General features: G+C 45.6%; 1 protein-coding gene across 1 annotated transcript; it reads right to left on the bottom strand.

Annotated features, from left to right (window-relative positions):
* Positions 1 to 2,007: 2,007 nt before the first annotated feature.
* LOC126260381 (probable cytochrome P450 28c1) lies at positions 2,008 to 8,978 on the bottom strand. Its single transcript, XM_049957709.1, has 4 exons — positions 8,936 to 8,978; positions 7,718 to 7,891; positions 6,041 to 6,277; positions 2,008 to 2,120 (listed from the first exon to the last, which is right to left on the bottom strand). The coding sequence occupies exons 1-4, from the start codon at positions 8,976 to 8,978 to the stop codon at positions 2,008 to 2,010; spliced, it is 567 nt and encodes a 188-aa protein (XP_049813666.1).
* Between the last annotated feature and the right edge of the window lie 2,197 nt (positions 8,979 to 11,175).

Genomic DNA, 11,175 nt, shown 5'->3' with positions numbered 1-11,175 from the left:
CTAGTCAGTAAAATAACCAATGACGGACGGAGCAAGGACATCAATAGCAGACTAGCAATGGCAAAAAGGGCATTCCTGGCCAAGAGAAGTCTACTAATATCAAATATTGGCCTTAATTTGAAGAAGAAATTTCTGAGAATGTACGTCTGGAGTACAGCATTGTGTGGTAGTGAAACATGGACTGTGGGAAAACCGGAGAGAAGAGAATCGTATTTGAGATGTGGTGCTACAGACGAATGTTGAAAATTAGGTGGATTGATAAGGTAAGGAATGAGGAGGTTCTGCGCAGAACCGGAGAGGAAAGGAATATGTGGAAAACACTGATGAGGAGAAGGAACAGGATGGTAGGACATCTGTTTAGACATAAAGGAATGACTTCCAAGGTACTAGAGGGAGGGGTAGAGAGCAAAAATCGTAGAGGAATACAGAGATTAGAGTACATCTAGCAAATAAATGAGGACACAGGTTACAAGTGCTACTCTGAGACGAAGAGATTAGCACAGGAGAGGAATTCGTGGCGGGCCGCACCAAACCAGACAAAAAAAAAAAAAAATATATCCGGAAGAAAGTAAGAGTTACAGTATCCACTAATTAACCTATCTTTGGCACAGAAAGGGGTAAAATATGCTGCTGTAAAACTTTTCGATTAATTGTTAGATGAAATAAAATGTCTGACAGACAACAGCCGTAGTTTCAAAAATGAATTGAAATATTATCTCCTTGACAACTCCTTCTATACCACAGACGAATTCTTGAATAGGAATAAATAAATCTATAGGTATAATATGTGCGTTTTGTGCCATTTAAGGGATTGGAATAGGTAATAAAAAAATTTAAGCTTAAAAAAAACCTTGATTCATGTGGGCATTTCTTATGCACTTGACACGTTCCACATCATAACAGTTATCGTGAAATTGATAAGTGGAAAACGTAACTAACTAAGAAACTTTTCAGCTGTGCGCTGCACACCTTAAAATGTTCGATCCATTAATAGTGCTTCCCAGTGTGTACCACCCATGTAATGTAAACACTGGATATTGCAGTTATGCAACGCATAGCTGAATTATCTTTTTATGACCCTTGGATGGCCAGACTCGTGACCGAAAACATGCGTATTTAGTAAAAATAAAGAAGTACATCTGTGGGTTACACGATGCAGTTTTTATCCTTCATCAAAGCTACGCCACACCACCTACATAATTTTAATTTAGTGTATAGGACAATCATGAGGAAAATCATTGCAGCAAAGTAGTGCTCTTCTTACATATGCTTGTTAAGCTCTTTTTCAAAGTCAAGTGTGTTACTTAAATTGTAACAGACCTGTGAACTTTGTAATGTATATATTTTGCATTGCGTAACAGAATATGAGAGTGTGGTTTTAATTTCAGGTTACTGATCGAACAAAATTAAGAGAAGGTACAGCATTAGCCTCACCTATTTGGTAACCATCAAATGATGCTACTCTTCCTGGAAACCTCACTCCTATTTCTCTCATGGTGCAATAAGCAAAAGTAAAATGATTTTTCAGTTATTTGTAACATCGGTAAGATAAGAATGGCGAATACTAGAGAACACTTTCGTGTCTGGAATCAGGAATGGAGGTGTATGCCAAAATATAAACAATGATTAGGTAATTAATTAATGATGTTTATTGATAATAACTATCAGTACTGTCTACTGACTCTGTAGTTCTCATTAACATTTTGTTTTATACTACATGAAAAATATATTCATAATAAATAAATCACAGATAAGACGTAGTGTGGATGACACGCCACACTTAGTGTAGCAATTGTATTCACACTGTCAAAGCTCAAGGTACACTCTATGATTACTACGTAGCAGTAAGATTTAGTTGTTACACAGTAACTTCAGTTATAAATACTTAAGTCTTATCGCAATAAGCAGAAATATCAGTCTTCTTAAGTCATTATCTAAAAATAAATAATTTTCTCTTGCGAAGGCAGTCATAGTAGACGTCCAGTAATTTCCAGTGGACTACAGCTCCTACTCGTCGTCAAGCTTCTTGAGACCGATCGCATTTCCAGCGGGGAACAACCGGTACTGAGACACCAGTTCCACGATCAAGATCCTGATGGCCAGAAGACCCAATCTGTAGCCTGAAATTAAAGCCACACTCTCATATTCTGTTACGCACTGCAAAACATGTAAATTACAAAGTTCACTATTCTGTTACAATTAAAGTAATAAATCTGACTTTGAGAAAGTGCCTAACAAGTAGATGTGACGTGGTATTCTAATTGGGCGCTTCGTTTCGTTGGTGTAAGTTCCCTAGAATAATGTCATTTGATATTTTGTGTTACGCTATTACAAGATTGTCACATTCGGTTTAACACTTACAAGTTTTATTGACTTGTAGTGCACTAGCTGACATCGTTTCGTTACCGCTTTTATGTTCTGACCTAGCAGCGTTGCAGCTTAGCCAAAGCGGCAACACATGCGGCAGTGTGTGCTAATTTTTCGGAAGCAATTTAGCACTCCATGGGATATGAAAGAAATGAACCTGACTGACACAGCCAACCTATAATATATGCGAATCTTTTAGAACTGCGTCATCGGTATATTGTTATCTACTATCTTAGATTTAATATCATATTCACATTTTGCCGTCTTACGAATCAACCCTCGTGAATACCACAATACTGAGGCATTACATTTGACATATCTGTCACCTTGTGGTATATAACTAGCAGATGAGACATGTAAACGAAATAATTATGTGAAACTGAGTTGCCGGTTTGCTCTTATCTATTGAAGGTACTGGGGTGCTAGAAACTATCAAGTCCGACTCAAAGACGTTCTGTCAGATGTCTGTGTGTATGTATGTACTTATGTATGGGCAGGGTACAGAAGGGAATTTAGGGGGCTGTCTTGTGTAGAGTGGCGAGACTATCATGTGGGACATTCCTGAGAGAGTTTGAATAGAATACTCTCACTGAAAAGTCGGAAGCCGAATGTAGCAGAAACCGAGCACTGGTGGAACTCTGAATAATCGCCTTGGCTTCGTCTATCAAGTCTGCATTCAACGACTTGTTACTAAAGTTTGCGATAGTTACACCATATTCGTCAGAATGTTAAAAACATTTGCTACAAACAGGTAAGATCTAGCATTTTCGTAATACTCCATCAGTAGATTGCTTAACCCCTCAGGGATCAACTATACATTTGCTACAACAGCATAAATAGGTACTGCTCCCATGAAATACGTTTTCAGTGAAACTACATGACGGCTTCCATCAGCACACTTTTATAATAGCTATATAGAAACACTGACCTACACGTATTTTGTAAATCTTAAGGTTTTTTTTTCACGTACATATAGATAACTACACTCCTGGAAATGGAAAAAAGAACACATTGACACCGGTGTGTCAGACCCACCATACTTGCTCCGGACACTGCGAGAGGGCTGTACAAGCAATGATCACACGCACGGCACAGCGGACACACCAGGAACCGCGGTGTTGGCCGTCGAATGGCGCTAGCTGCGCAGCATTTGTGCACCGCCGCCGTCAGTGTCAGCCAGTTTGCCGTGGCATACGGAGCTCCATCGCAGTCTTTAACACTGGTAGCATGCCGCGACAGCGTGGACGTGAACCGTATGTGCAGTTGACGGACTTTGAGCGAGGGCGTATAGTGGGCATGCGGGAGGCCGGGTGGACGTACCGCCGAATTGCTCAACACGTGGGGCGTGAGGTCTCCACAGTACATCGATGTTGTCGCCAGTGGTCGGCGGAAGGTGCACGTGCCCGTCGACCTGGGACCGGACCGCAGCGACGCACGGATGCACGCCAAGACCGTAGGATCCTACGCAGTGCCGTAGGGGACCGCACCGCCACTTCCCAGCAAATTAGGGACACTGTTGCTCCTGGGGTATCGGCGAGGACCATTCGCAACCGTCTCCATGAAGCTGGGCTACGGTCCCGCACACCGTTAGGCCGTCTTCCGCTCACGCCCCAACATCGTGCAGCCCGCCTCCAGTGGTGTCGCGACAGGCGTGAATGGAGGGACGAATGGAGACGTGTCGTCTTCAGCGATGAGAGTCGCTTCTGCCTTGGTGCCAATGATGGTCGTATGCGTGTTTGGCGCCGTGCAGGTGAGCGCCACAATCAGGACTGCATACGACCGAGGCACACAGGGCCAACACCCGGCATCATGGTGTGGGGAGCGATCTCCTACACTGGCCGTACACCACTGGTGATCGTCGAGGGGACACTGAATAGTGCACGGTACATCCAAACCGTCATCGAACCCATCGTTCTACCATTCCTAGACCGGCAAGGGAACTTGCTGTTCCAACAGGACAATGCACGTCCGCATGTATCCCGTGCCACCCAACGTGCTCTAGAAGGTGTAAGTCAACTACCCTGGCCAGCAAGATCTCCGGATCTGTCCCCCATTGAGCATGTTTGGGACTGGATGAAGCGTCGTCTCACGCGGTCTGCACGTCCAGCACGAACGCTGGTCCAACTGAGGCGCCAGGTGGAAATGGCATGGCAAGCCGTTCCACAGGACTACATCCAGCATCTCTACGATCGTCTCCATGGGAGAATAGCAGCCTGCATTGCTGCGAAAGGTGGATATACACTGTACTAGTGCCGACATTGTGCATGCTCTGTTGCCTGTGTCTATGTGCCTGTGGTTCTGTCAGTGTGATCATGTGATGTATCTGACCCCAGGAATGTGTCAATAAAGTTTCCCCTTCCTGGGACAATGAATTCACGGTGTTCTTATTTCAATTTCCAGGAGTGTATATGTCGATAAAGAAATGATTTTTGACCGGCCTGCGGTACATTAATTTTGTTTCCCCAGAACAGCCCATGTTTGATATTGTTGTAGGATTAATCTCTACGTAGCTGGGCACATTCGAAACTACGCGAAAACCTTCATCTCACCGTCGGTAGCGCTAAATATGTATGTAGCGTTGTATGTGTCATAGTCTGATGATTCGTCTTCTACTTTGATACTGCAAAAACATTTATTATAAAACGTACTCCACAGCTCGAACATATTTCAAGAAATTCATGTTAACCATAAGCCGCTTAGAGTGTATAATTCTTCATTGACGTTTAATTTCTGTAGGAAATGCCATTTTCCGTCGACTGGAAATGCTTGCTCCCGAGGTTAACGTAGGCCACATTTTACGTACTGCTAATAATACCGTAGACGACGCAGAGTGTTGCTGACGTTGCTCGATACGGTTGTAATGTGGTTCAAATACTGCTGGTACATAGGACTGCGTGGTAACATCCCGAAGAAAATATTAAAACTGACAGCCGTTTGTCGTGATATTACGACTGTGATCTGTCCGTGAGAAGAGAATGGCTGATACGAAAACGAGCTCCTCGTCAAATCCTGACGACTCAACGGATGTCCACCGGCCGCCGTGTCGCCCTCTGCCTTGCCGCGTCATGCAGAATTAGCACAGCGATCTCCTGACCGTTTTGCAGACCTTCCAGACCATGGAGCTGCTACTATTCGGTCACGTAGCTCCTCAGTCGGCATTACAAGGTTGAGTGCACCGGTCCTCCCACCAAAGAAAAATCCTCAGTTATGTACGCTGAACACTCAGCTACACGGACGCGAGCCGGCCAGTGTGGCCGAGCGGTTCTAGGCGCTTCAGTCTGGAGCCGCGCGACCGCACCGGTCGCAGGTTCGAATCCTGCCTCGGGCATGGATGTGTGGTGATGTCCTTAGGTTAGTTAGGTTTAAGTAGTTCTAAGTTCTAGGGGACTGATGACCTCCGATGTTAAGTCCCATAGTGCTCAGAGCCATTTTTTTACACGGACGCGGACAACTGCTGATACTATTCGGGAGACTCTATCGTGTATTACAGGCACAGTAGCGAGTTATCCTTAGAGCAAATAAGTGACGCTAAAGTAGTGTTTCGACATGTTCCACGAAACTCTCGAAAAAGGAATCATAGCTCGTAACATCGGGGTAGGAATTAAACTGTCAAGTCAGAAACTTGCGAAAACAAACTGTCTTAGGTGCAACAGGAGTGTGATGCTGTACTTACCGACGCACTTTCTGGGTCCCCCGCCGAAGACGAGCTGTGGCGCCTCCACGCCTGTGTCTGGCTGGAAGCCGTGTGGCCCGCAGTCCCTGCTGAGCGACCAGACGGGCACCAGGACGCGGTCCCCCGGCTGCAGCCGCTCGCCTCCCAGCGAACACGCCTGCCGGCACTCGCGGCTCAGCACTGGCTCCGAGGGGTGCAGCCGCAGCGTCTCTGTCGAGCACAAATACAACACGTCAGCTGCGGGCAACCAGACAAACTACCCAGTACATATGAGAGACAGGAGTGAGCACACTACCTGCACAAAAGCTATTTTTTAAGTACGTCACTTCCTAAGGGAAATAAGGTGAACACAGCTTGCGAATGTAAATTGGAGGCATTTTCACCATAGCAGACACCACTCACAGTAACTTGCCATTGAGGTTTTGAGAACAGGTTGTAAATCCCGGCTTTATTAGGATACATATGACTGGTAGCGAATGTTGCTTTCACAGAGGAAATATGACGCCAACATATAAATTGAAAACATCCCTGCCTTTGACAACCGACAGCTATAGGAAAACATTAGATGTTGTATCTAGTCGTGATGTTATTCTGTTCTAGCTTATTTAGGAAATCTAATATATTAAATAAATATCCTACTAGAACGAATACACCTAGAGACTGTAAAAATATTTATTGTCAAACAACAGAAAAACGCAGAAATCTATAAAGAATGTTATATCCTACTCTTAGTCTATCTTTGAGATTGGGCGAATTTCTGTGACTTTCGCCAACAAATTCGCGCCCTCATTTATCAGCTGGACACCCTAAGTTGGTTGATACTGATTAGCCCTGTCAAACTGAAACCCTCCACCCTGACTGGAACTGAAAGTAAAGAGCTCAGAGAACAAGTAAATGCAGCGTAACACTTATACTGTGATATAATTAAATTTTATGGAAACATTTGTGTCTTGGCTTTGTCTGCCATAATGGCAGAAGCTGAAGAAATGAATTAAAATTTGTGTTACAGCCAGGCCTTGAGCCCTTCTCTCCATGTTTATTACGGAGGTGTGCTAGCCATTACACTACCGCAGTAATACAGGTAACACCCGTGCACAAATTAAAACTTGAAGTATGTGTTACAGAGGTCTTTGAACTAGGTTAGCCCGTGCAGGTGTGAAACCTACCTGCACTGCTGCAGTGGCGTAATAGCTTATTGTTTCCCTATCTGCCGAGCCTAATTCGTATGTCACCGAGTACACACAACACGAATCGAGGTTTCTGTTTCTTCATAAGTCAGGAAGAAAAAAGCTCAGCTCAAGTATTCGTTCGTAAGAAAGCACTTCAATGTACCCCAGACTGTACAGAGAAGCAAGAAATTGTCAGCCTACTTACAGAAAAACGACTAAACTCGCTCGTATTGGCGAAATCGACACTTTCCAAACTCTAACAGTGAGACACTTCATTGGTGCTGTTGATAGCGAAGTCTCCAACTCGCTCCCACGCGATGTATCCTACTTAGACACTAATCCCCTAAACGTCCTTGGCTGGTTTCCAGTAAGGCATAAGAAAGTAGATCAATCTGAATCTCTTTATAAACACTCAAAGATTAAACCCTCCCTGCCCACGGTAGCGTCTGTTAAAATAGTTTTGGAATAAGTTAAAAGTTATAATAAATTGGAAAGGCGTTATGCTCACCATTAACAACGGCTTCCAGCAGAGGCAGAGCAGCAGGATCTTGAGCAGAAGCGATGTCAGCGCGCAGTCGCTGCTGCAGCTGTGGCTGCGCGGCCAGCTCCAGGAGGCAGTGCTGCAGGACGTGGCTGGTCTCTCCAGCTCCAGCTGACAGGATGGCGGTGGTCTGACTCGAGACTGCAACCATGAAAACGATTGACTGTTGACAAATGCCATTGAATCGGAAGTAAACACTGCCTAGTCACTTTATTACGACCACCTAGTCGCACATATATTACCGGAAGTTTGCAGGCTCACAGCAGTTGTACAGAAATGTAAATGGTATCTAAAGCTCTTCTGTAAGCTAGCGAACGGGCGATGGTGATGAACTAAACCAGCGAATATCTTGACAACTTAGTAGTTCTATTTCTCATTTCCATACATCTAAAACCGCGTGATATGCAGTTTCAAGTAAGATTCCAGCTGTATTAGGGAAAACAATCTTCACGTCCAGCTGAAAGTATGGATGAAGAAATTATGAAATAAATCAAAGGTAATTTCTAAACTGTTAATGACAATAGAAAATACCACAAATACTTTTCTTATGCCACAGCAGTGATGCCTCCCTCCTACTACCACTTCACCCACGAGCTCTACCAGCATAGCGGAAGAGCCTTTGTACTCTGACATTTCTCACTGGAGCCTCTTGATGCCTAGCCGTCCCGTCATGCAGGAGCCGCGATTCATTGCTTATAGCTGCTTGTCGCCAGTCACTGGTCCGTTGCCCACACTGGCGTGCAAATTAGTTTATCTCATCAATATATCATCCTTAAGCCATCTGCCTACTTCGGAGATCTGCTCGCAGCTTGGCTCACTGAACAGTACTGCCAACTTCATTTGGAAAGTGAACTGTGCTGCTATTGTATGTCGACAGAGAGGAAAGATCAGTTCGACAACAACGGCAGTGTTATTGGCCCATTCGCCAGTAACGCATTTTCACGACATAGCTACACAAAGAATTTACACTTTACCAGAAAGGCAATGGGAGTCCATTTTAAAATACGATTAATTCTTTTTTCACTTGAAAGGAACCCTGCGGAGTCTTATCTCTCTTTTTGAACACTAACATTGCCAGGGCACATTATTTGACAGATTTTGTGTGACGTGTGTGGTGGTCATAATAATGTGATGTGGTAGTGTCCATATATCTGATAAAATCACAAAGTGGGTTCCCGTAGTTACCTTCATGTAGGACAGCATTATCATCTGCGCCCTCCAGCTTCATCTTCTTCGTAAGCAGATGTACGAAGTCGTGAGAAGACACAGGGTTGCTGTTGCGGTGGTCGATAGTGACGGCAGCCACCGACCTGAAGAAGTTGGCAATCTTTTTGGGGACTTGTCCCAGCCCCAGAGCGTCGAATGCGGCTTGACCCAGGTATCCGAACACGAAGCGGCGGCCGAACGACGACTTAGCGTCGTGCGCGCGCTGCACGGCCTCCAGGAACGGCGAGCAGCCGTCCGCGTCCTCGAGGGTCCGCGTCTGCAGCCCGAGCAGCGCCGAGGCGACGCAGTCGGTGCAGTAGGCCAGCAGCTGCCGCGGCGACACAGCGGCTGCAGACCCGCCAGCCAGAGAGGTCAGGCGGCGGGCGTGCGCGCGCAGCTGCGGCTCGGCGGAGCGAAGGGCCGAAGGCGTAAACGACGGTGTCAGGCAGCCGCGGGCCCGCTTCCACTGCTCTCCTGTAACACAGGCAAGGGCCCGCCTCAGCAATCGCTACGGTACACAGTGGGAACTAGTACAATCATTTCTATTTGAAAATCTGGACAGTTGCGCTCCTTTTGATGTAAGGATACAGTTAAGAGAAGAAGAATGGTAAGTCAGGGTTCGATGACCCATCGGGGACGTTATAGATGAGGGTAGAAGCTATAACAAGGGAAGGGTGGGAAAGGTATTCGGCTGTCTGCTTGAAGCAACCCATGTGAGTGATTTAGGGAAAACTTGGAGAACCTAAATGAGGCTTGTGAGATTGGGGTTCGAACCTAAGTGCTCCTGACTGCAAGTTCATTTTCTGAAGAACAATGTTCCTCGCTCACTGAGAAAAGTGAAAGAGGTGCATTGTTAATGTACGGCACCTTATTACCGTATTTTGCACGTTAAGTAAGTGTCGTCAGATAGCGACATTTGGGTGCTCTCCTCGTGGATACGCACTACACTCAGAAGTTTGAGAACATGATCCACAGGACAAGGAATATGTAAATGGGAAATATGTTAACCACAAGCTACGAAAAAATATGGTAACATGACGTTGCAGTGTACAGTTCTAGGCATTCTCGTATCTTGAGGGACTTGTGCAGCTGTATAACCTGTGTATTAGAAAGACTGGCTAAGTGGCATCACGGGTGTCTCACCTTCCTGAGCGAACAGCCCGTCGTCGTAGGCCTGGGTGCGCGCCCTGGCGGGGAAGCTGGGAAAGTGGGCGGACAGCAGCTGCCAGGCGAGCTGTGGATCCCTCAGCAGCAGCAGCCGCTGCCGGCCCAGCCGCACCCACGAGGCGGACTCCTGCGGCCGCGACACGTAGTGGTCGTGCAGCACCTCGTGCAGGGGGCGCGTCTCCACCACCAGGGCCACCAGCCACTGCAGCACTCTGCAACGAAACGGAGAACACGCCTGTTGAACCAAGGCTTCCACTACCGCTTGTCTTTGTTACTCGTGAAACTTCCAGGCTGTCATCGACCATGGATCAGATTTTTCCTTGACGTTTCGTACAGGCCTGCGTGTCGAGAGAGACTCCTGTCTCCGCTGAGTCTTCTCTAGCGAGTAATACCTGTCTATGGCAGAACTGGGCGAAATGTCAGTAACAAATATGTTTGATGGACCGTGGCTATACAACTGGCAAGATTCACAAGCAGCTGTTGCTTTTGAACCCCAAACAAAAGCATTGCACTGTAATATGCTGGTTTCATCTAAATCTATACTTTGGAGTTCACTGGAGGTCTTTATGTATTGAGCATGGGACAAACGACTACTTATATTCTTCGCCCTGTCATTCCCTACTGCAGTCGACACAGTCCTAGACTAACTGTAGATTTTTCACTGTAAATTCATAAGTGCAGTTGCTCAGATTCTTTTCTCTTTCATTATGCTAGTTGACTTGTTCTGTGTTTCTGTGGCACTATCCTGTAGATAGAGTAAACCTTGTTTCTATTTGTATGGTGTACGGTACTTGTTAGTCCAAAATACTGGAATAACAAATAATGATAAAAACTTAATTACTTCCAGTGTAACTATTATAAATTGTCAGGCAGACTGGCTCAAAAGAATTTGGGGTGTAGTACCAGAGTGTGCAAGTTATACAGCAAATCTTTTAATAAAATTAGAATTCTGTTTAATTCGTCTTTGGGAAGTCCCAATGAAGTGAAACTTCCTGGCAGATTAAAACTGTGTGCCCGACCGAGACTCGGTCGGGCACACAGTTTTAATCTGC

The sequence above is a fragment of the Schistocerca nitens genome, chromosome 5 (genome assembly GCF_023898315.1).
Source record: "Schistocerca nitens isolate TAMUIC-IGC-003100 chromosome 5, iqSchNite1.1, whole genome shotgun sequence".
Lineage (NCBI taxonomy): Eukaryota > Metazoa > Arthropoda > Insecta > Orthoptera > Acrididae > Schistocerca > Schistocerca nitens.
This window is presented reverse-complemented; position numbering and strand designations above follow the sequence as displayed.